A 26,467-nucleotide genomic window follows, 5' to 3' on the forward strand; every position below is an offset into this window, starting at 1 on the left:
AATATTATGCTAGAGGTAATGGGGTGCAGGCTTTAGCTTTCCTAAGGCAACAGGAGGGAATCACCGTTTCCTGGTGTAGACGAGACGCATGATTGATATGTACGCGGTGTCACCAACTTCTGGGCAAAATAAAGGTGGTTGCAGTGGCATGTTTATTGCGGCCCATATACAGCAACTAATATAGCACACTCAAAACGTATCTTATTTTCATGCTGTTCAGAATTAGCTGCCATTCTCTAAATACGTGTATCCGTGCAGAGCGGATTTATTCCGCTACTTCAGAAAATCGGTCATTATAGTCTAAGAGTTGCACTAATACAATTGAGGCATGAGTTCTTCATGTTGTCTCATTGCGGTTATGGGCTTGTGGTTATACTTCGTCTCTAGGATAGTGTGTAAGGTAACTGTGGGTGAAAGAGAATTTCAGGAAAAAGGAAGAAAACAATTAATGTTTGTCTGGTCTAACTCTACTTCGCTATTTGTTTACCTACGGTGCACTTTTATATTGCGGCCTTCTTATCTTCCGGAAATCGACTTCTTTTTCTTGAAATGATTATATGCTTTGAAATTTAAAGGTACGTGCATGACACGCCGAAGGAGAATTCCTAATGAAGTGCTTCCATCTAAAGCACACCATGCAAAGGCATATATAAACCTTACTCAGGGTCAACCCTTTAATATTTCAATGCTCAACTATTACATTGCGGCCTTCTTATCTTCCGGAAATCGACTTCTTTTCCTTGAAATGATTATATAATTTGAAATTAAAAGGTACGTGCATGACACGCCGAAGGAGAATTTCTAATGAAGTGCTTCCATCTAAAGCACACCATGCAAAGGGATATATAAACCTTACTCAGGGTCAACCCTTTAATATTTCAATGCTCAACCTTTTTTCACTTTTGTATCTTAGATGTCTGTACATATAAAGGAAGGCATTTTCGGCGAACGATTTCAGTCTCAAGTGTTTGTCAACAGTGGACCTGCATTCCTAAAAGCGAGCAAGTTGAAGTATTAAGGTAAGCGCATGACCAAGACAATGTCGGAGCTTGCACAAGCAATTTTTCAGTGTTTCAAATCATTCGCGGTCGGTTGAAGGCAGATTGATTTGCCAGCAGCATTAGCCAGCTTTGAAGAGATTTGCGCAGGAAGCCAACACATGCGGCCGAGTCATGTCTCACCCATGACCGTTATGGTCCTGTGCCCCTCTTCGCGCAGCTTGTTCGACAATCCTCCCAAATAGAGGATTTTCAGCCTCAGAAATGCAAGGAAAAGCTTTGCGTCAGAATATTATTATACCTGAGCAATTACTTTCCCAGACAGTATTTTCAATAGTTATATAAATCATTCAATTTAATAAGTGAATTTTAAGACACTCCATTGGTTTTACAGGCATAATGCCATAACATGCCTCTATACAATGGCTGCTTACTCGTATTTGTGCTTGTATGAAAGAAATTTTCAATGTGTTTTCTGGATGGAAATTGTGCTGAGTTTGGTGTGTGTCATCTCATAAGATAGTAGATGCGTCGGAAAAATTAACGAATCTTATGTAATCCTAAATATATTTGAAAATACAATGGTCATGTCTGCTCTTGATGTTTTGTTATGATGAGTTAATTTAAAATTCTATTTAATAGAGGCAGGAGCGTACTCAAATATTATGCAGCGGCGGCTGCTTTGCGAACTTCCTTTCTAAGCTTCTAACTACAATGCGGCCTTTCTAGCGCAACTACTTTTAACACCTTGGTGCCGCAAGCTAATTCCCGACCTTTATGCGTTGTCATCCCGTACGAATTGCGCTCCTGGAACCTCCTCTCGTCCATCGAACCTTAGTGTAGCTTCACAGTCGTTCGGTGTATCACTCGGTGAGGAAATCCCAGTCATCTCTATTCCAAGGCTAGGCTTTCCAAGAGCGCCGAGCGTCCTCGGCATCCCCTATAGCAGTATAGCCTGGCATCTACGATGCAGTCTACAGGAGTTGGGTTTGAAGCTAGGTAATTTCTTCAATTGACGCGCCGCTGACAGAATCTAGGCTGAGCATCCTTTCGCACTTTATTTTCAGCTGTCGGTTAGCAGTTTCAGGTATTCAGGCATTTGCAATGGTAATCAATAGCGTCAGGTAGAAACATTATTGCAGGAGAGTGAGTGAAGACTGCAATTAAAGTCTAACTGCAGCCATGTCAGTAATACATTCTCTCGTAAGTGCGATCAAGTACTAGAACTGAGGGTCTACAAAAGTAAGCAGAAAGCCGCTTTGTTATGATGCGTTCATTTAAAATTCTGTTTAATAGAGGTACGAGCGTACTCAAATATTTATGCAGTGGCGGCTCCTTTGCGAACTTCCTTTCTAATCTTCTAACTTTCATTATGTCAAGGTATATAGCCCATAGTTTTTCTATGAATGGACGCATGGCGCCTTATCGCAGCCTTTCTGTTTTAAAGGATGTAATACAGGTTGCCAGAAAAGAAACGAGAATTATAATTTAGCATATAAAATATGGATTTTCTCTTTATATAAAATTTGCAGCATTCGCAATAGCATTTATATGACGATTTTTATACTATGCATTTGCATTAGTAATATCTAGGCTATAGTAGCCACTCTCCTCCTAACAAACCAGTGCGACACAAACATCTCTTGATTACGTTAGCTCACCATATAAAATTTAGATCATTTTTGGCATGTCTAGAGCAGCCACTTCTCTCGGATATTGCTCAATATGCTCTTCATAGAGCTGGCCTGACGTAGTTACTTAATTTAGTTAGCCTAATTCATCGAGCTCTACTGGTATAGTTACGAAGCCTTAATCGCAGCTGCCCTCTTCACCTCTATGAACCTCACAAACACCACACGTTGTTCCTCGGTAGGATGTACAGCAGGCGCGGTAAAAAATACGAGGGCCACGGGACCCATCGGTGAAGTGGCTGCAAGCCACACCGCGGCGCTCGCGCCAGCGTTGCGAGAGTGTGCACTGCGACAACAGATTGCTCCTTCGCTCTAGAGCGGACACCTCACATGGTTGATAAAGTGCGACGTTATGCTTACGGTCATGGCGAAAGAGGGCTCCCGTTTGCAGGAAGCGTTGCCGCCCTGGTGCCGCCTCGCAACTCGTCTCCCGCGTGTGCGGAACGGCTGCGGCGCGCGGATACTCAGACGCTGGCGAAGCGGACGACGCCCCTGTTTCTAGCATGGTAGTTGGGCGGACGCTTCATGCATATAACTCGCGGCGGTGGCCCAGTGGATAATGTAATCGACTGCTGCCCGGAAGGACACGACTTCTATTCCGGCAGCGGCGGTTGCTGCATTTGGGTTGAAGCGATATGCTAGAGGCCCGTGTGCGGTGCGATGTCAGGGCAAGTTGAAAAACCCCAGATGGTCGAACATTCTTGAGCACTCCACTGGTGATCTCTCATAGCGTGAGATGCTTTGGGACGTAAAACACTACAAGCCAGGCTCTATGCTTACGCGCTGCCCTCTTCCATGTAATCTGCCGCACCCGCGTGCACGCGGCTCCTCATCCGGCGAACTTGGCAGAGTGCCAACTCGTTTCGTCCTTCTGTTTGCCTACAACCCTGACAAGACGTGCAAAGGAGTAATCGCGGGAGCAATTGGTTGCGCGTTTTTAGGGGATTGTGCAGCCGTTCGTATAGTCAGGGTTGGTGTAAATATTGATGATGTTGGGCTTGCTTGATGTAAGAAAAAAATCTGGAATCACGGCAGCATTTGTCGTGGTTTTCATTCACGCAACTCGTCCGTACCTTTGTTCGCGTGCTTATCCCGTTCGTCTATTTAGGCGTTTGCACGTTAGTAATTTGTTTCATAAATAAGCGATAGAGGGAGATCTAGAATATCATTTATTAACTGTGTGGATAAGAATGCCACATGAATTCTTTTTTATTTTGTTCCCCCGTTCCTCATCGAATGCTTGATTCGCTTTCCTTACCCTATTTAGGCTACCTAATGTGAGAAAGCTGTTTTTTCTGAGCGCCTTCCATTGAGTAACCGTGACGCAATGATTGAGTGATGTGCTGCAGCTACCCACTCCACCGCATTTCAACATAAAGTGCGACTTCAACTTTTTCTTCGCTATGTTCTTAGGATATAAATTGCGTGAATTGTATTTGCAAAGCAAAAAATTATTTTGGACTTCGCCTCTGCACTGATGCAACGGACAAGCCTTAAGAATAAAGTGCTACGGTGATGCTTCTGGCGATGGCAGAGCAGAGCAACAGTTCAGGCCACTCGAACGGCTTGCGTGATATCAGCTGGTTGCTGTCGCAAAGGTGCCATTCATGTATTTGTTTTGTTTTCCTTCCGGCAAAGATTCGCTGCTAAATCGACGCTGACGCTGCGATCAGCGGAATGGTTCCATGAATGTGACTGGTACTTTATCTGGTCACTTGGGTCCAGTGCCTCACCCGTGCTGTGACCCCATCCAAATATTCTTACACCGTGATTTGATTAGGAAGAAGTGCCATAACTGATGCGCTCTAACAGCGGCTTCGAGATACGGTCGCTGCCGGGCGGATGTTCACGAAGCATTACGCAGGCTTGAGATTTGATTGCTCATTTTGAGAAAAACTCTCTCATATCTTAAGCCGAAAGATAGAAGCCCTAAAGGTGTGCGAAAATAAATACGTTAAAATGTTTTCAAATACATTTGCTGTATCAGCAATAAATCATTAGTGCTCTGAAAACACATGTATCAATTGGTTTTTATGATGCCCTACAGATTTCTCACAATTTATTATGTAGTGTAAATGATACGAATAAACAGAATCTTATTTCGGTCTGAAAAGCTCGTATAATCTCCAGTTAACAAACGTGCATATTAATCCTCAACAATTTTAAGTGCAAGCGAGCAGGAGAAGTGCACCTTTTATTGCCTCATATACAAAGCAATTGTCATGAATAAAAGGGAAAAGCTAAAATAGATTAAAATGTTCTTAAGAAAAAGAAGTAGTTGCACGCGTCTAGAAACTCAGTGACATTTTCTAAAGAGCCATCAAAAATACCAGATTTACTTTTAAAACCGACATGCTGTTATCACCTTGTGCGGCCGATGCACTATGATAAAACCATAATGCTCGCCCCTGCTACACATACATCTCAATCATTTTCTCTTTATATTAACCGAACTTTACCTTTATGACAATGATGCCTGGCATCCGTAACAGTTAACACTGATGAACCTTCTTGTCAGTACACTAATAATACGTTTCTTCATTTGGTGACATTACTTACATTTTCACAAATCTTAACTGTGCAAAAAAAAAAACTGATTTCGCGTTATACGCCCGTGCCCCACCGAAACTTGCAGCTTTGCATTATTGTGTAACATTTTTCTTCGAACTGTAAGGGCCTGTTCTTTCGCGAATACTTCTATTTATCTGCCCTTAGTGAATGTATTACTCTGGATTAGAGTTTTACAGGTATTACCCTATTTGCATCTAACGCAATCATTAACCTGTTGTATTTACATCGTGCAGCCCAGTTTTTCTTGCACGTGTGGCTTTTAGTGCAACTTTAATAATTCTACAAATGCGGTGGCTCTTTGCATGTTACCACGGTAAGACAGCGAACGACCCTGGCATATTATCTCAGAACATGATTCATGCACGATGGCACCTAAGCCATGAGGACGCGGGTGCGGTTGATTACAGTGAAGCTGGCAGCGCGTAAGCATAAAACTGGTTTGTAGGTTTTAACGTCCGGAAGCATCTCTGGCTATGCAAAATGCCCTAGTAGGGCGTTTCGGAAATTTCGCCCACCTAGAGTTCTGCAACGTGCGTTGATAACGCACATTTCACGGTCGTCTGGCATTTCGACTAAATCTAAATGCAGCAACCGCCGTTACTGGGATCGAAACCGCGCCCTTTGGGTTGCAGCCGAGCACCATATCCACTATCCCCTATTGGTGTGCTTCTTCGTCACCGGTGTAAAATAGGATGTTTCGCGATGGCAGAAATGGCCCAAAGAAAATAGTGGCGCTTGGCACGCGCGCTCTGTATCACTGGAAGCCTTTGGACGAAAAGATAAAAAATATTTGATTCAGTATAAGTATCCGTTAAAGAATGGTGGTCTCATTGCCTTTTAAGAAAGGTGAGATGAGAGGCGGAAGGCTAACGGTTCGTTCAGAGCGTGAAAGCTGCCCAATTTAAGTTAAGCACACCGCAACTTCGTTTTTAAATAAGTGTAATGTCCAGCTTTGCAAGGCCATCTTCCGCCTCAAAAAAAAAAAAAATCTTTCTTTTCATGGGACGACCATGCCTGCTATGAATAAGCAAATGTGAGCTAGCATTTACTTTTATCGCTCTATGAATGGTGCAGTTAACTTCCCAAAATTTCCTCAGCGAATGATTACCTTGTTAGACTTCCTGTCCAATCCTCATGCAGTGGATACAAAAGAACATAAATCACTAAAAAGTGTTCTAAATTTTCTTCACATCGTTGCGCATGTGTTTGTGCTCTAGCTCTCTACGCATGTGCATCGCGTACACTTGTTGGGCTCCTTTGGCACCGAACCCTGCGTTTTCACAGCCAGTTGTGCTGCAGTATAGCCCATAATCTCACTAAATTCAAGTCCAAACATGACGTGAGAATCTAAATAGATCAGACAAGCTTCTTCAGAGCTAGCTTCCCAGCCTAGCTTCGAATCTAGCCTACCTTTCCAGAGACTAAGCGTGCCGCTTCCTAATGAACAATACCGTGGGGAATATTTAAGCGAATGTAGAACGCGTGTCTGTCACCTACAAAGCTTTTTCAGTTGATAGAAAGTACTTCCACAGAAAACTGTATCCACCACGCAGTTAAGTTTTATCCCAAAGAGACCACGTTTACTTATACAAGGACGCCATATAAAAACAAATGAAGCGTGATCCTCATATTCAACAGCCCAGAACGTCGATCGAGTTCGCAACTGAGTGCTTCGCTTCGTACGTACTGCTTAGCGTTCAGTATTGCGAGCATATACTAAAAAGAATAGATTTTCGATGCAGGACAAAAGAAAACAAAAGGGCCAGTGTGCTGTGCGACGTCGATGCACGGTAAAAAAACCCAGGTGGTCGAAACTTCTCGAGCCCTCCATTCCGCCATTTCTCGTAGCGCGAGAACTCTTTGGCACTACAAAGCCCATAAACCAAACCAACCGTCCAACCAAATTATCGGAGAATTAAGCTCCACCGTTAAGGGTATGACGCGATAGCGTTGCACACACACAAGGAGGATGTTTTACACTTTTGATTCGTTTTTAGTTTATTTTTATTTGTTCGTTGTTATTTAATGTTGATTTCATACACCGGTACTTAGCATCGGCAAACACTGGCTTTTGATTGTTAACAGTTTGACGCCTTTTAATGTATCTTTCATTTTTTTCTATTAATTGAATAGTTTGTCAGTAACACATTTTCAAATTTGCGTGAAATTTTTATTGGAATCATGAAGCATTCGCGTTTATTTCTGAGCATTTTAAGACCTTTGAACACCGGCACGTTTTCATTTTTTCATCTCTTTTATTTATCTCATTCATTAATTAACTACACTGATTTCATAAACTCCTCATCGCCTGTAAATCAATCATTCACTCGAAGCAAAAAAAAAATTGTGTCATTGTATACAATGATACAATTTATTTACGGAGCCCTCGACTAAATATTTCCGACACGTGGTGCGGCCACTACTACTTCGGCGGCTTTTCGAGCAAACTAGCGGTATAAGCTATCGTTTAAAATTGCAAACACAAATAAAGCGGCATTTGCAATGTGATCGTTGCCTTCCGAAACGCACATAGGGTCTCTGCTTCAGAGAGTAAGCATTGTGAACGAATGTTTCCAGTTTATTCAAGTTCGATTTATGGAAAATACAAGTCAAGCAGGCAGATGTTTCACCAGCCACGCCACTGACGGTACTCTGGGACGCGCCGCAGATGCAGCGCAAGAACTCTGCACATGCTCGGAAGAAAGCAGGAATGCGGCAGTGCAAGGAGAATGCGGGGCTGGTGTGGCCCGAATATTCCCAGTTTCTATTTTTCTGACATAGATGGTGCTTCCCGTCAGGAGCAGCAGCGCCGTCGAGCGTTGCTTTGGGAGCCTATAGGAAGCGCCGCGTGTATATGAAGGCTCAGAGGGGACTGGCGTGAGGGGGAGCAAGGTACCGAGAGTCAGCACCATTAGGATCCTGGGGTATTTCCTGCAGCAGAATAGAAAAACCACCACCATCCTGAAAAAGTTTCAGACGTATGTCGACAAGGTAACGGAGATATTCAGGCGAACTTCTCTCAGGAACAAAGGTCACAGAGAACACTGCCTAATAAAACTGTTTTTTGCCTTTGTAATCAGCAGGATAGCTTATGCCACCCCCTTTGTCAATCTCAATCCTGGTGTAGAGAAGTTAGCGAAAATGATCAGAATGTCATTCAAAAGAGCTTTAGGCATGCCCCCAACTGGTCGACAGAGACTTTAGCTATGGGAAGGCATAATACCTGGGAAACCGGGAGATTTCAGTCATCTTGGTTCCTGCTCACGAGGGGCTTCTGCTAGGCAATGAGGCTGCCAATCGCCTCGATCGAAATGTATACCCCCGAGAGGCCATAGAGACCCCAGTACCCGGAGACAAAAACCCCCTCATCACCTACTAGGAGCTCTCTGAGACTCCCAGACTAAACAGAACAATCTATTCACCACCAGATAGGTCCCTAATACCCTCAAAATGCTAGGCCTGGCGAAAAATTCAGGCCAATCGTTTCTTTTCTTATGTTACTCTGCATAATGAGCTGACAGGGGACCCAGAGACTTGCAATCTCTGCAACGTACCTCTGAGTCAAAATCATCTAATCTGGCAATGCCCCGATTCTACGGGAGCTAAAGAAACTGATCCCCTAGATAAAGTTACCTGGGAGGTCCTACATCCGCAGGCCAAATGCGGATTAACAAAAGATCGTCCAATGCCTGGCGGAGGCGGCTTACTGCAAGACCTTCTCTGCGTCCACGTCGCAGAAAAGCCGGCAAGTAGACATTCCCCCTTGCTGAGCCTCTGTCCTGAGGTCCATGTCAGTGTAAATAAAGTCTTCTCACTCACTCACTCACTCACTCACTCACTCACTCACTCAGAGCGCACGAGCGAAGCATGAGAGACAGCACAGAATAATCCTTTCTTATATGTGCATTGGACAGTGACTCGCTGACAGCTGAGGCGTTGCAATGTAAAACGCCGCGCTCTCTCATTGGCTGCTGCTCTGAGGCCGCTCCATCTTCCCATTGTATCAGCCTCGCAAAGCGGCGGAACAAAACCTAGTCTTTTGGCGTCGCCATCGTCTCCGCTGTGCTTCAAGCTCACAGAGAGGGAGATAGAAGGCGTTTGACCGCCTCCAGCAAAATCAGTGATTGCGGACAGACGTTCTACGCACTAAAAGAATTGAATCGACTGAGAGGAAGCGATAACGAGCTATGTAATTTCAACAACCTTTATTGTGACCACTTAATTACCACATATGCTCCGCTAAGCAAATTTGTCAACAGCGCATGGGCATATAAAACATGCCTTCCTGAGGCCACCTTAGGAGTTCCAATGCTTTGTACGTCAGTCAAGAAATCAGTTAAAATTGCATGTTTTACCATCCGCCGTGTTCGTAGCTTCTTTATTAGCTCGTTGCTTGCAACTTCAGGCGAGGGCCTCTGTAGGAAAAACAGCCACTTGGCTGCCTTCGGGTGAATTATTTTTCAGAGCTTCACCTAGTTTTGGTATTCTAAAAACAGTTTCAACGTCGTAACACGGCTACATTTTCAAACTTTGTGTCAACGTCTAAATGTAAGGTATCAATCTGCGTTCGGCCACTATTCGCAGGCATCACACATGTGAATAATCGCGCGCATTAATTTGAAAAAGCTCTCTGTGACCAACGCTAGGAGGGGTTAGGACAACTTCATGTTACAACAGTTACAGAAAGCCTTGCATCTTGCATTACGCACTAGGAATCAGCGATTTTCTCCCTGGTATCAAGAAGAATTCGCTCGTAATGAGAAGGAAAGTAAAGCCGCTCGGTGATACCTCTACTTTCCCTCCTCCTTTATTGATGGCAATAAAAATATGATGAGATTTTTTGGATTTAGATAGGTGCGTGTACTTTATAGATTACTGCATTTCAGGTTATCGAAGATAGGATTTAATGAACTTGACAAAACTGTTGCCCGTATATCTCCCCCTCTTCTGTTGACTAGGGCCTAAATAAATAAAACATTATAGTCCTACATCAGTTTGAAGATGCCACTCTTTTTTTCTTACCGATTCATGGTAATTCGTAGTCAGTTTCCACTGTGCGCGAAAGCAAAGCTGAGACTAGAATTGAGCAGACTATCATGAGTCACAAGCATTCTGACTTTTTGTGCTCTTCTAATGAGGCCTTCCTCTACTTCGCTTTACAATAGTCATAATATCATTTTCACGTTTTTCTTTTTTATATTCCATAGTTGCCAAGAAACTATGGGACCACTTGATGAATACTGCAAATGGGAGTTTCAAGACACAAGTGCCCAGTTTCCACATTGCTGTGCAAAGAAGGTGTGCCGCTACCCGTATTCCACAAGATACCCAGGCTTGAAACTACCCCCGTCTCCACTCACAGGAACGCCCTATCCATAATGCTCGATGTTTTGAATGTTGTCAAAAAACAGAGGTCCAATAACGTTCACACACAGTAGAAATGCTACTAAACTACAAATAATTGAAATTTGGCTTCGCAATTTCCTCACCATGCCTGTATTCACTCTCTACATCTAAACGATTCTGAAAAATAAATGTCTATCTGAAACAAATACCATTTATAGTCAGTTTTTTACCCTACGAGTAAAAGATTCGATGTAAACTTCATGGACCCAAACAAGGTGAACTGTTGTTGGTGGTAGCCATTGGACCTCAAGACACTTATTTAAATATTTGAATAGTTACTCAACGTGGGTACCTAAATATTTTAATTCTATCCGCAGAAAGTAAATGCAGGTTTTAAGGCAAGGGGACAACAGAACTACAATTCTGGAATTACCAATCTTGTACGCCCCATAAATGTCTTTTTCTTCAACTGCAAACAAGAGCCACAGGAAGACAGCTGCATATCATTCGCCGTGCAATGCACATACGGAGCGTGTAACAAAATTATCGCGGACATCCTTTGGACGTACGGTAACGCCCAATACAAGGATGAAACACCAGCCTACCCTGCGTCGTCTTCGACTGTAACACTGCTTAAAGGAGAATACTAGGACACCTCCATTCAAATGCTTTACTGCAGGGAGCCACTAAACGATCTTTGCCAAGCTACAAATAGCAGACGAGGACAAGCTCATGCTGTCGCTCACTTATAGCACGGAGGCGAAGCCGTACTGTTATCTCGGTCACCCATTGAAGGCAATAACGCCCCGACCCGTACGACGCTACAACTTACACACCTCAGAATACGTGCCAGGTTACCGTCTCTGGCTCAGGATGCCGAGTCAGCGTTGTGGAACTGAGTGAAAACCTTCTTCGCTGTTATTTGGTGAGGCATAAGATTATTCGTTGTCTGTCTACAAAGTGAGTTGTGCAGTGATACCTGATGAAATCAATGCAATGGCAACGCGCGCGACCGCGAAATATGTATATGTGAGCTTAAAGACTTATTTAGAATATCGGTAGAGGCTTTTGGGTTTCCCTTTTTTCTACGAGCCTATTTCCGCCGCATTTTAACCTTGTACAGCATCGGGCGACAATGATTTGAGACTGAAGCATAGGTGCGAAGTTTTCATTTCTTTGTTCTTTCGCACTTGTCACCATCGGTCGCGGTCTTCATGTCATTCTTTACGGCCAGACATGAACCGATTTTTATCTCGACTGATATAAATCTCAGGTGACTGCTGCCTGGCGCTGCTTCCACGTTCTTGCAGATAGATTTATTACAATCTAGCGGCTTTGTCAAAGTCTTTCCCGTTGGGTTTGAATTGTCCTCTGGTCAGAGCACTGGTGATTCAGTGTTTTCACCACTACCGAGAACGTCTGCTGCTATGGCTGTTGCCAAGTGCTTATAGTTGCTTGTGCGAGGCACGTGAGCCCAGTAAAGGCCGTAATTTACTTGCAGGCCTGTCTATCGGTTCACTATGGTTTTGTCACCACAACATGATGAGATTTGATTGGATCTGTTTGTGTGTGCGTGCGTGCGTAATGCGCACCCGCCCGCGGAAATCTCTGCAAAACTACTTAAAATTTGAATAGCATGTGCGCAACTGTGACTACACTAGATTGCAGGCGGTGATATGTGCACCTGATTCCTCAGCTGGTCCGGCCCCAGTTTTTCCACATGGTACTAGTAGCAATAGAAAATATTTATAGGTAATTAAATATTAAATAAACGAGCAAACTGTGAAAGGCCGCACGTATATTCTGCAAATCTACTTGAAGTTCCTGTTGAGGGCATTGTAGTACTGGCTCTGGTCGACACCGGCGCTGCTGTTTCTGGCATGGCTGCAAGTCTTTGCCGTTCATTGCGCAAAGTGACGACACCAGTTTCGGGATTCTCGCTATGCACGGCAAGTGCCCAGCCTGTAGAGCCTATGTAGTGGTGTGCAGAGCTCGATTCATCATTCAAGAAGTTATGTACGCAAGAGAGTTTGTAGTTTTGCCTTCCTGCTCTCATGATCCTATCTTGGGTTGAAATTTTCTGCCGCGTCATAATGCGGCGATCAACTGTGCTCATGTCGAAATGGATTTTTTTGCGCTAGGCGAACCGTCGCCGGACGTTTCTTTTCACAAAGTGCTCGTTGCCGAAGATACTGATATACCTGCGTGCTCTTTCATTCTTGTGCCCACCGCTCGTGCTTTTTCCTGCCGTACTGATGTACTTCTCGTCCCATCGCCTATCCTTCTAAACCGCAACAATCGTCTGCCTTACGCCGTACTTTTTATGTCAGCTGGCCTCACCGCGCTCTGGTTTTGTAAACTGTTCTCATTTCCCGTATCCCTGCGTCAAAGTGAATGCCTCGGCAACATCCAGCTCATTATTATTGATTCTATTCTCTCGGCGACGCAACACCCGCTTCACCGCCCGCTGACTTGGCTCCACTCACACCACCTGTTCTTGCACTGGACCAGTCTTCTGCCGACGTTTTCCTCCGCTCCATCGATGCCAGTCTTCCTGAACATCAACGCTGTGAACTTCTCGCGCTTCTTCATCAGTTCCGTTCTTCATTCGACTCGCAACAGCCTGCTTTGAGCCGCACATCAACTGTTGCCAACCACATTGACACCGGTTTCATGTTCCTCTGCGTCAGCGCACCTATCGAGTGTCCGCGACCGAGCGCTGAGTTATTGAAGGCCAAGTTCACAAAATGCTTCAGAATGAAGTGATTGAGCCTTCTAACAGTCCCTGGTCCTCCGCTGTTGTCCTAGTGCGGAAAAATGACGGTTCTATTCGCTTCCGCGTTGACTACCAAAATCATGAGTAAAGACGTGTACCCTCTTCCGCGTATAGGTTATGCATTGGGCGGTTTACAAGGTGTTGAACGCCTTTCTTCGCTCGATTTACGATCCTGTTACTGGCAGGGGCTCATGGCTGCGGAAGCTCGCCCTAAAACCGAATTTGTCACCCCCAATGGCCTCTTTGAATTTACCGTCATGCCCTTCGGTCTCTTTAGTACTCCTGCTACATTCGAGCGTATGATGAATACAATTATGTGTGACCTGAAGTGGAAGGCGGACCTGTGTTACCTCGACCACATCGTGGTGTTTTCGCCGGACTTTGCGACCCACCTCTCTCGCCTGAAGCAGGTCTTGAAGAACGCCGGTCTGCCGCTCAACTTGAAGTGTCGTTTCGCTGCTCGTGAGCTGACCATTTTGGGCCACGTTGTGTCCAAGGAGGGTATACGTACTGATCCCGCCAAAAATCGATCTGTGACTACGTTTCCGAATTTACTACAATCAAGAAACTAAGCAGTTTTCTGGGCCTGTAATTATACTTTCGGCGTTTTATACGGAATGTCTCCTCCATTGTCGCCCCGCTGTCGCCACGATGCCTACAACACCTTGCGCCGCCTCCTCACAGCCCCACCCATCCTGAGCCATTTTGACACTCAGGCGCCAACCGAAGTGCACGCAGACGTGAGTAGGTGTGTCGGCCTTGGAGCTGTGCTTGCTCAGCGCCCCTCTGGCTTCGGTGAATACGCAGTCGCTTACGCCAGCCGTACTCTCACGAAAGCCGAAGCGAACTGCTCTGTAACGAAAAGAGTGCTTGGCCATTCTCTGGGTACTCACAAAGTGTCGCCCTCACCTTTACGGCCGTTCTTTTAATGTAGTCACGGACCATCATGCCCTATGCTGGCTTTTATCGCTCAAGGACTCATCCGGCCGCTTGGCTCTGTGGGCTCTTCGCCTGCAAGAATACGATATTCGTGTTATTTACTGATCTGGTCGCAAACATAAAGACGCCGATGCTTTGTCTTGCTCGCCGCTTTCAGCCGACCTTGCCAGCCTCTTCGTCTTACACTCCAAAGCGTTTTCGATCGACGTCAGTGACATGCCTGCCGAACAAAGGAAGGATCCATGAATCTCATCTCTATTTGGCTATCATTCCAACCAATCAGCTATTACCCCTTCACGCGCCCTTCGCCGTCAAGCTTCCCACTATAAGATTCGGGAGAACCTCCTTTACCGGCGCAACCACAACACGAGTGGACGGAATGGCTTGTCGTAATTCCTCGCACTTTACGGAGTCAAATATGTACAGCTTTTCACACCGATTTGCAGTGCGATCACGCCGGAGTTTTTAAGACGTACAGCCGAATCCGTCTTTTCTACTATTGGCGCGGTATGTCGGTTCTCAGGTACGTTCGATCGTACCTGACTTGCCAACGCCGCCAATCTGCCTCTCATCGTTCGGTTGGTAGTTACAGCCTCTCACATGCCCGCGTAGACCCTTCGACTGCATTGGAATTGACCTCTATGGCCCTCTTCCGTACAGAAATCGCTGGGTCATGGTTGCCGTCGACCACCTGAGGCGATATGAAGTAACGACCGCGCTCCCAGTTGCAACAGCCCGATATGTGGCCGGTTTCTTTTTGAAGAACTTCCTTCTCCGCCACGGTGCTCCTCGTGAACTGCTCAGCGACAGAGGCCGTGCCTTCTTCTCCGACTTCGTTCAAGCTCTGCTCGCTCAGTGCAAAATCTCTCACCGGACTTACACCGCCTACCACCCGCAGACGGCCTTACTGAACGATTTAATCGCACCGTCGGTGACATGCTCGCGACGTACGTCGTATCCAACCACACGAACTGGGACATTGTCCTTCCTTATATCACCTACGCGTATAACACTGCTACGCAATTTAGCACGGGTTTCTCTCTGTTCGCGTTGCTTTACGGCCGCCATCCATCTGCTCCCCTTGATACTGTCCCTACAACCCTGACGCATCAGAATGTCCTACAGTGACCGAAGCTGCACAGTATGCCGAAGAATGCGGCCAGATTGCCCGCATGTTCACAACCGACTCTCAGTGGCGCCAAAAATATCGACATGACAGCGATCGTAAGAATACACCACACTTCGAGCCTGGCTCACTCGTGTGGCTATAAGTTCCATCCGGCAGCCCTGGCCTCTCAACAGAATTAATCTCCAAGTATTATGGGCCTTACCATGTCGTCGAGCAGACTTCACCAGTGAACTGCATGGTTGAGCCGCTTACGCCATGTCCCGATGTGCGACGCCGTGACCGCGAGACTGTCCATGTGCAGCGCCTTAAGCCGTTGTACGATCCTATTGTATCTTTATTCCTTAAGACGCCAGGATGGCTCCCTTTACTCAGGGGGCATTGTGAAGAAGATGAGACCTTTTTGCTAGACGCTGACGAACCATACCGATTGCGTTTGAGGTTAAACACTATGTAACTCCAGCGACTTCTCAGTTGAAGTCATTTATCAACTATAATAACTTTCAGTCAACGTTACGCTCTAATCTTGAGTCATTGACTAATACGGATGAAGAACAAAAATCAAAACGCTTATGCTCGGTGATTTAGGATTGCCGTAATAAGTATGAGATCTTGGTACGGAGCTCAAAGGGGAATACTTCAGCTGTTTGGTGGAATGCTGATTGTTCCCGAGATTACAGACGTAGAAAGGCGGCATGGAAAAAGCTTCTCCACAACCAGTGCCCGAAAAACTGGCAGGATTACAAGTTCATTGCAGCTACTTTTAAACGTACAGTTGCAAAAGCGAAGGACGAGTATGATGCTAAGCATTTTGATTTCCTCTCTAAATCTGGCAATCGAACTGCTCTTTTTGGTTTTTTACGCTCGCGGAAAAAGATTCCGCAAGCACAAAATCTACATTCCTTTATTTTGACTCCACATGAAGCAATAGACACAATTGAAACAATTGCCAAAGGACTGGAGAAGCGTTTCTCGTCTGCACTTCCTTCGGGCTCGATATCTGTAATGCCAATGGAACCAGTTAATTATGATCCTCAAATTTCCGTTTCTGAGCTTTCTCCTATAGTTATGAGATTACCAGCCGCTGCTCCCGGTCCTGATAAAGTAACTTCAAAAATGTTAAAAATTCTTTTTTGACGAGTCACCTCAGACGTTATTAGAGCTAGTAGATTATTCCATCAAACATGCTTGGATACACCCAGAATGGAAACTTGCCAAAATAATTCCTTTACTTAAGAATAAAGGCGGTGCCCTTAATATTAGACCAATTGCATTAACATCAAACATTGTAAAATTAATTGAAAGAGTCATACTTATACGTGTTTCGGAATTCATGAATAAAGAAAATATTGTTAAGGAAAGAACACAGCGGTAAACGCAAGTTCACTCTTAGACGCACACCACACACCGCACACCACAGAACGAAGTTAGCTAGGCTTGAGCGTCGTCTTCTTCACTACCTCACATCAGCACGTCGTCGTCGTCTCGATATACTGTGCTCCGTAACAGTTTTCTCCCGCGCCGAAGAAGCACCGTCCCGATGCGTCCTACACAGGAGAACTCGAATGATATGGTTTTAGACGGGCGACATGCACGAGTTCTGGATGAGGGGCTGTGGAAGGATTCTTGGGCTGTAGAGGAGCGATCTCATAGGTCACATCGGTGACTTGCCGCAAGACGGAGTAGGGGCCCACGTAACGAGGCAAAAGTGCCGGCGGGTGCCGGGTGCCAAAGAAGTACGAGGGAACCAGGAGGGTAGTGAACGTCTCGGTGATGAAGGTCGTAACGACGTTTTTGAGAGCGCTGAGACGCTCCAAGACGCTCTCGAGCTATGTGGCGGGCAGCATCAGCGCGGGCGATGGCATCCGAAGCGTAGCTGCAGGAAGAGTCGTCAAGAGGCAGCAAGGTGTCGAATGGGAGTAAAGGGTCACGGCCGAAGAGTAGGTAAAAGGGAGAATATACGGCGGTGTCATGGCGTGAGGAGTTATAGGCGAACGTGACGAAAGGTAAGGAGACATCCCAGTCACGATGCTGATCGGACACATACATAGACAGCATGTTGGTCAGAGTGCGATTGAGGCGCTCAGTAAGACCATTCGTTTGCGGGTGGTTGGCCGTGGTGAACTGGTGACGAGTAGCGCATGAGCGGAGAAGGTCGTGGACCACTTGAGAGAGGAAACAGCGGCCACGATCTGTGAGCAGTTGGCGTGGAGCGCCATGAATCAAGATGACATCATGCAGAAGAAAGTCGGCAACGTCGGAGGCGCAGCTGGTAGGGATAGCCCTGGTTAGGTGGTATAATCAGTCGCCACAGCAATCCAATTGTTTCCAAAAGTCGATGTCGGAAAAGGCCCAAGAAGATCGAGGCCCACACGAGAAAACGGCTCTGTCGGCACTGGAATTGGTTGCAAGGACCCACTAGGTTGAAGCGAGGGTATCTTACGGCGCTGACACAGCTCACAAGCGGCGACGTAGCGACGGACAGAACGGTAGAGACCAGGCCAGAAAAATCTGCGTCGCACACTGTCATAAGTGCGTGTGACTCCCAAGTGTTCTGCTGTAGGAACGTCGTGAAGTTGGGCGAGGACACTAGAGCGCAGATGAGCCGGAACGACCAGTAAAAGGTCCGCGCCATCTGGACGCATATTGCGTCTGTATAATATCTCGTTATGGAGTACAAACATGCTGGCGGAAGAGTCGGGAATGTTGCGCAGCTGGTCAATAATTGGTTGCAGGGCAGGATCACGACGCTGTTCGGAGCCGATATTGATAAAGTCCGAGATGGACAAAACATAGTCGTCAGCAGTATGGTCGGACAAATCGGGAGGATCTACGGGATGGCGGGACAAGCAGTCAGCGTCTTGGTGCAAGTGGCCGGACTTGTACACCACAGTAAATTCATACTCTTGTATTCGTAAGGCCCAGCGACCTAAGCGGCCAGTGGGGTCCTTAAGTGAGGACAGCCAACACAAAGCATGATGATCAGTCACTACACAGAAGGACCGCCCAAAAAAATAAGGGCGGAATTTGGTCAGCGCCCAAACAAGTGCAAGGCATTCCCGCTCTGTGATTGAATAATTGCGCTCAGAGCACGCAAGCAGGCGGCTAGCATAAGCAATGACGCGGGAGGAACCATGCTGGGACTGGGCAAGGATAGCACCAATACCATGTCCGCTAGCATCGGTGCGCAGTTCGGTAGGTGCAGAAGGATCGAAGTGCGCCAGAACAGGTGGGGTGGTGAGCGCGGAAATAAGTGTCGTGAAGGCATAGGCTTGGTCAGAACCCCATGTGAAAGGTACGTTTTTTTGCAGAAGAGAGGTAAGTGGGCGAGCGATGTCTGCGAAGTTCCGAATGAAGCGGCAGAAGTAAGAACAAAGGCCAAGGAAGCTTCGCACGTAACTTCAGCTACGTGGGGTAGGGAAGTCGCGCACGGCTCGAACTTTGTCAGGGTCGGGCTGCACACCATTTGCGTCAACCAAATGACCCAAGACTTTGATTTGGCGCCGGCCGAAGCTGCATTTTTTGGCGTTCAATTGAAGACCGGCGCGGCGGAAAACGTCCAGGACCGTAGAAAGGCGATCAAGGTGGGTTGCGAACGTGGAAGAGAAAATGACGACGTCATCCAGGTAGCATAAACATGTTGTCCATTTAAAGCCACGGAGGAGTGAGTCCATCATGCGCTCGAATGTCGCAGGAGCGTTACAGAGTCCAAATGGCATCACCTTGAATTGATAGAGTCCGTCGGGGGTGACAAATGCGGTTTTCTCGCGATCCCGTTCGTCGACAGCAATTTGCCAGTAGCCTGAACGCATGTCGATAGAAGAAAAATAGCTGGCACCATGCAAGCAGTCAAGCGCGTCATCAATTCGCGGAAGAGGGTAAACATCCTTCTTTGTTATTTGATTAAGGTGGCGATAGTCGACACAAAATCTCCAACTTTGGTCTTTCTTTTTAACCAATACGACAGGAGACGCCCAGGGACTGCAGCAAGGCTCAATAATATTTTGCGCCAGCACCTTGTCCACTTCTTTCTGTATAACATGCCGCTCAGTAAGGGAAACACGATAAGGCCGTCTGTGGATGGGGTTGGCGTCACCCGTATTGATTCGATGGGTCACAGTGGATGTTTGGCCCAATGGTCGGTCACCGAAATCAAATATATCGCTGTACGACAGCAAAAGGTCGGAGAGAGCTTTGGCTTGGTCATCTGGCAGATCCGCGGCTATCATGCCTGAAAAGAGGTTCGAATGAGAAGAAGGCGATATATGCTGCTCCGACAGATACTGAGGGGTTAGAGCCGCAACTTCGCAGTCCGCCAAAGGAAACAGATCAGCGAGTGCGATACCATGGGGTAAAACTTGAGTCGAACGGCTGAAGTTCAGTACGGGAAGATAGGTGCGGTTAGCAGTGACAGTCACGACGGTATGGGGAAGTATGACGTTGTGACGGAGAACAACATCGGTAATTGGGCAAGTGACGTATGTGCCGTCAGGAACTGCGGGGATCGGGGCCAGCGGGGCATAAATAGCAGCTTCGGGTGGTAGGCGAACAAATTCGGCGGATCGGAGGCGGGGCTTGACATAGGTGTTTTCGGAGCAGTAGGGCAGGTTTGAGCGAAGAAGACCAGTTGAACAATCGATCAGGGCAGAATGGGCCGTTAAAAAGTCGATGCCGAGGATCACGTCGTGAGGGCAGCAGTCGATAACAGTGAAGAGGACAGGGGTAGTGCGGCCGGAAATACTCACGCGCGCAGTGCACAGTCCAACCACGGCAGCGACGCTTCCATCGGCAACACAAACGGCGGATGAAGCGGCGGGTGTGACAACCTTTTTGAGACGGCGGCGAAAGGATGAGCTGAGGACTGAAATTTGTGCACCAGTGTCAATGAGAGCAGTAACAGGGGCACCATCCACATAGATGTCTAGAAGGTTGCGGCGATGAGCGAGGGTCAGCAGAGGATTTTCGGGCCGGGTCGTCAATGCAGCGCCACCTCCGGGAGCTGCATTGGTTAGTTTTCCGGATGAGAGCCGGAGAAGTGGGGAGATGTGGAACGACGAGAATTGGGCGAGCGGGACCTCCGGGTCTGAGGAGACGGCGAGCGGCTGGGCATACGCGGGGCTGGCGAGTTAAAGTCACGAGTGCGCGTATCACGGACATAAGCTGGGTGTGGAACATATTCGGCGCTGCGATCAGAATAGTAGCGAGGTCGAGGTGGCGGAACCCAACGGCTGCGGCAATGGCGGGAAATGTGGCCGACACGTGAGCAGCTGAAGCAGATTGGTCGGTCATCCGAGGTTCGCCATTCGTCCGGGTTGCGGTAGCGGTAGCGGTACCGCGTCTGAAAGGGAGTGGTAGGAGCCGCAGCAGCTACGACAGGAACATTAGGTCGGAGCGAGGGCTGTGCGGAAGGTTGGCCGGAGTTGAAGCCCACGTTCGCGTTGAGGCCCACATTTGCGAACTCCTGGCGAACGACAGATTGGATTAAGGCTATAGCAGCATCCGCTGGTTGAGGAGCGAACGCAACGGGTGTCATAGCCTCTATCTCTCGACGAACAATCCTGGTCAAGTTGGAGGGATGAGATGGCTGCTGTAAGGTTGGACTATCTTCGCACGAGGACGTAGCAGCTGTGTTTGGCAAGCGTTCGAAGCGGTGAGTAATACGGCGGTGTTTTGCTTGTTCAAACTGGCGGCAAACTTGGATAACTGAGTCGACCGTTGGACAATCTTTGCAAAGCAACAGATTATAAACATCGTCTGCAATTCCCTTTAATATGTGGCCCACCTTGTCTATTTCGGACATGGCACTGTCCACCTTTCGGCATAGTGCTAGAATGTCTTGGATATATGACAAGTACGATTCCGTCGAAGACTGGGCACGGGATGCGAGGTCTTTTTGTGCGCCAAGCTTGCGTCCGATCGGCTTGCCAAATAGGTCTCGAAGCTTCTCCTTGCACATCTCCCACGATGTGATATCGTCTTCATGCGTCTCGAACCAGACGCGCGCCGTACCTGCCAGATAGAAGATTACGTTGGCGAGCATGAGGGTCGCGTCCCAACGGTTGTGCTTGCTGACCCGCTCGTACATGGCGAGCCAATCTTCTACGTCGATGTGGTCGGTGCCGCAAAAGGTGCCTGGATAGCGAGGGTGCGTCATGACCACGGTGGGAGCTGATGGTGCCGCTGAAGAAGGTGTCGCGTCGGATTGCATAGTGATTGTACCAATCTGGCGGCCACTACGGAGATCCAGGTTTGGCGACTTACGTACTTCCAGCAATCCTCCACCAAATGTTAAGGAAAGAACACAGCGGTAAACGCTAGTTCACTCTTAGACGCACACCACACACCGCACACCACAGAACGAAGTTAGCTAGGCTTGAGCGTCGTCTTCTTCACTACCTCACATCAGCACGTCGTCGTCGTCGTCTCGATATACTGTGCTCCGTAACAATATCCTCAGCCCTTGCCAAATTGGTTTCCGTCAAAACTGTTTCATCTGGAATGCGCATGCTGATCTCGAGAGTCGAGTTCTTTTAGCGCGGCGCCAAAAAATGCACGCTGCCTTGATAACGCTAGATATAGCCAAGGCCTATGATAGCGTTGAGCATAGCATTCTATTGCAAAAATTAAAATCTCTTCAGTTTCCACATTATTTAGTAGCCTGGATATCTGAATTCCTCCAAAACCGAGAGTTTTACTGTGCATTAAATGGCGTCCATTCTGGCAGATATAAGCAAGCCAGGGGAGTGCCGCAAGGAGCAGTCCTTTCACCAGTCCTTTTCAACATACTACTCAGCTCAATACCAGTTAATCATGACGTTCGCACTTACGTATATGCGGATGATATTGCGTTTTTTGCAACTGCATCGGATATTCAATCCCTTTACCTCCACTTGCAAACGTACCTAAACTCTATTGAGAATTGGTTGTGTGGCTTGCGTCTCACATTAAATGTCAACAAAAGCGCAGTCCTCGTATTTAATATAAAATATTCTGTAAGTCTGTCTGTAATGTATCAGCAGCAAATAATACCACAGGTTAAATCATTAAAGTATTTAGGGGTCACTTATGATGATAATCTTTCATGGCAGCCCCACATTAACCATATTGCTACGAAAGGGGCTCGGGCCGTGGGCATGTTGCGCCGAATTAGTCGTCCCAGGTCTGGAATGCGGAGAGATATCCTTTTAATGAATTATGTTATGTATTTGCGTCCAATTTTAGAGTTCGGTTCAGTCTTGTTTTCTGGATCAGCAACTTATAAAATTCGACCGCTTCTTCTGTTGGAGCGAGAAGCACTTCGGTTGTGTTTGGGACTTCCAAAATTTGTTGCCAACAATATGCTCTATCTTGAAGCCCGGATTCCACCCTTGATATATAGATTACAAATTCTAACCGTTCAGACGTACTTAAGGATATATGAATCAGAGTTTCACCGATCTATGTCTATTTTTTGCTGTCAACCGACCTCCTTTTTCGGTGTCCGTTGGTCTAAATTTCACACCCCGCAGGTTGTTATGGTCAAAAATTTGTTGGACCCTTTAAATGTTTCCTTTCCTAGTATTCTACCCATACAAACCATCGGTTCATCTATTAATATTGTCTTTGACGACATATTCCCGAATAATGCTAAAAAATTATCATCCGTTATTCTAAAAGGATTATTAGAAGATCATTTAAGAAGTCTTTCTGCTAGTTTAGTTGTAGCTACTGACGCATCTCAAAGTAATGAAAAAGCGGGTGTGGGTATATATTGTCCACATTTAGACTGGTCTTTTTCTGTCCGGCTTCCGGACTTCACCCCAATTTTTGAGGCGGAGTTTCTGGCGGTGGTACTCGCTTTAGGGAAATTAGACTCCTCTTTTTCTAAAGTGGCAGTAATTTCCGACTCTCTATCCTTGTGTTGATCTCTTTCTTCGTCGGTGGATTCTGCAATAGTAAAAACCTTTGTCTCCCTGATCCCTAGACTTTTGAAAATTGTACATATGGTATGGGTACCAGGCCACAGCAATGTGACTTCAAATGAATATGCTGACAATTTGGCAAAAGAGTCCCTTAATGGCCTCGTATTATCTATCTCCGGCCACCGCGTACATCACCGCAGCGAGGTTTCGAAGAAACGTCCTATTAAATATGAAAAATGGACATCTTTTAAGATCTGATGACTACCTGCATCTAAATTATTCTTGGAATAGAAAATTATGCCATTCACGGCAACTTGAGATTTCACTGACAAGGCTGCGATGCCGCATCCCCCCTTTAAATTTCTATCTTTACAGGTCTGGTTTGGCACTGTCTCCCGTCTGCGCGTTTTGCGGTGGACAAGAAACATTAGGTCACTTTTTATTGTTTTTCCGGCGCTTTACTACGCTGAGAAAACAGTTGATGGAAAGGCCATTGCAACAGCTTGGCCTTAATTTAAGCAGCCCGACATTGTTATCATTTGGCGCCACCATCCTTGGGCCCAGTCACAGGTCTGTGTTTACCGCCATGCAAAATTTTTTACTGGACTCAAATCGTTTGCCTTGCTAAATATTTAAACATCACTTGTTCTACAATTGTAGTGTCAATCTCCCGTGAGTGTTACCACTTTTCATTTTATATTTCACTTATTTCCCGTTTTGTTTCCTTTATTCTACCCCTCAAATCATTTTTTTAATGCAAGTATATTAAAAAAAAAGAAAATTCTTTGCTATCCAATTCTTGGCCGATCCCCCTCTGTGGGTATGTGCCATAAGTTATTTGGACAACAACAACAACCACGAAGAGGAAGCAGTCTGTGGAATTGTGATCGTGCAGATCATCGTGCTGGATTTATCATCGTGCGTTTCCTCGCCGACCTCGACGCCGTCTTCATCGTGTAGATTAAACCTTCTCTTACAACGTGATGTAATTTTAGGGTGCCAGGTTCTTCGCCCCTGCAGCTCCACATGACGTGTATGCTGTAGCTCCCTAGCCGTCCCGAAACCATGAGTCTTCGTAATGTTCATTGAATGTTATACCGTATTTCAGTACATTTTAATGGCGTCGGTTTGTAGTGGCCTCAATTACTGAGCATGTTGCGCTGTGAGCTTCTTTTATGTTGCCAAATGAAGTTGGCGCATTAATTAGAAGTATTTTAGTCTAGTGCTGGCAATAGGCGTTAGTGTGGTTGGTTGGTTGGTTGGTTCATGGGAAGGGAAAGGCGCAGTATCTGTCACACTTGCTCTGTGGACACCTGAACCGCGCCGTAAGGGAAAGGATAAAGGTGGGAGTGAAAGTGGATAGAGAGAAAGGGGGGCCGTAGTGGAGGGCTACGGAGTAATTTCGACCACCTGGGGATCTTTAACGTGCGCTGACATCGCACAGCACACGGACGCCACTTCGTTTCGCCTCCATCGAAACGCAGCCGCCGAGGCCGGGATTCGATCCCGGGAACTCCGGCACAGTAGTCGGGCGTCTTACCACTGCACCACCCCGGTGGTGTGAATCTGTGTGTACCTTTCTCGGTTTGGATGCCCTCATGATATGACGTCCATTACCTCGTCCTTAGGTGCAGAGTGGGCTAGCGCTGGTGACCTGGTGTCACGAAATCGGCGCCCATTTTCATCAAGCCGGTACGGCGCGAGGCCCGCACGGCGTCGCGTGGAAAGCATGTAGAGAAAAGCCCCCTTCCCCGCGCGGGAGAGCGCGTAGCTTTGTACGCGTTGTTGTCACCCTCTTTCCCCTTGCCCGGGGAAGACGGTGGTTCATCGGCCTGGAATGCGCCAGAAAAATCGAGCATCTTCTATGGGACCTAGCCAATGACGACGCGCGGCTCGACGGGAGGAGAAGAGAAAGCTATAACCAGCGAAGCTATGTGTGTGTGCGCGCTAGCTTTGGCGCGTGTTAACAAACAGACGCGGCGCGCCCTATTTAAAGCGACCGCGCCGCTTGTTGAGTCAGTCAGTCAGTCAATTCGTCCGTGTTTTGCGACGTATTCGCCTGTGCTTCGGCTGGACTCCCGGGGATCACCCGCTGCTGGCAAGCCCACGGACTTTCAAGGGAGCGGCGCTCGTCTCGTATGGCGGCCACATCGTGACTCTTGAGGCGTCGGTCTGCAACAGTGCCCGGTGAACAATTTGGTGTTTGTTTATGTACTCTCTCGTGTTTCATCTGTTGTAAAGCCTCTATGTTATTGGATACCTGTGTAATTGCATGCTTAGCGTTTGTATTCTGTGAACCTCTCGTCTGTTGTATTTCAAGTGATCTTGTGTAGTCCTTTGTATAGTCTCTTGCTGTACATAAATTGCGTTTTGTTTGTTACTTCTGACTCCGATCCTTTGTCTGGTTTGAACCGGCGACCGCTGGGCACCAAACGACCACCCCCTTCGGTCACCACAAGGTAGTTGAATTCCGGCTGAGCTTGCCGCGCAGGTCGAGGGCATCTCCTTTGCGACCGGAACAGCTACCCCCCACTCACTCGAAGGGTGTCTGGGAGTGTGCGCACCGTTAAGGGCGCATCGTTAATAATACCCCATATTTATTAACGGGTGACAATTATTATGGCGTCCGCGATAGGACGTTTGGTGCACTCAAGCCCAGAGGACGGTGAACGAGTTGGAAGTGTTTACGAAGAGGTCGTAAACAGTGTAGCAGCAGAGCGGTAGCAAGAGGTAGTGCCGCGCGGAAGTGTTTAGGCGAAGTTCGCTAAGCAGTGTTTAGGCTACACCCAGACGGTTCGCGCTTCAGATATGAATCTGAAAGAGTTGGTGGAGACTGGCACCCAGCTGGGGTTCGCCGCTATGGCTGAGGGTGGCGCTGGTGAACACTCTCAAGGTTCGTATACAGACAACATAAATACCCAAGCAAGTAGCAGGGGGGGCAGCGGCCGATGTAGCTCAGTTGGAAGAGCACCGGACGCGATATTCGGAGGTCGTGGGTTCGGTTCCCACCATCGGCACGTTGTTTATTCTTCGACATTGTGTTTAATTGTCTTTCCCCTAAACAGATTACATTACTAATTTCTGTGCTTATCCAAGTAAACATTAAAAAAAGACATAAA

The 26,467-nt window shown here is 47.0% G+C and overlaps 1 protein-coding gene across 1 annotated transcript in view; it reads left to right on the forward strand.

The window, feature by feature from the left end:
* Nucleotides 1–10,807, forward strand: part of LOC146194711 (uncharacterized) — a 166,978-nt gene extending 156,171 nt beyond the window's left edge. Inside the window, exons 8-9 of the mRNA XM_084596102.1 lie at nt 914–1,019; nt 10,468–10,807. Of these exons, the coding sequence (XP_084452228.1) occupies nt 914–1,019; nt 10,468–10,639 (278 nt within the window). The 3' untranslated portion in view covers nt 10,640–10,807. The remainder of the gene's footprint in view (nt 1–913; nt 1,020–10,467) is intronic.
* The last annotated feature ends 15,660 nt before the right edge of the window (nt 10,808–26,467 follow it).

The sequence above is a fragment of the Amblyomma maculatum genome, chromosome 3 (assembly GCF_055883805.1).
Source record: "Amblyomma maculatum isolate TAMU_Amacu chromosome 3, ASM5588380v1, whole genome shotgun sequence".
Classification (NCBI taxonomy): Eukaryota; Metazoa; Arthropoda; class Arachnida; order Ixodida; family Ixodidae; genus Amblyomma; species Amblyomma maculatum.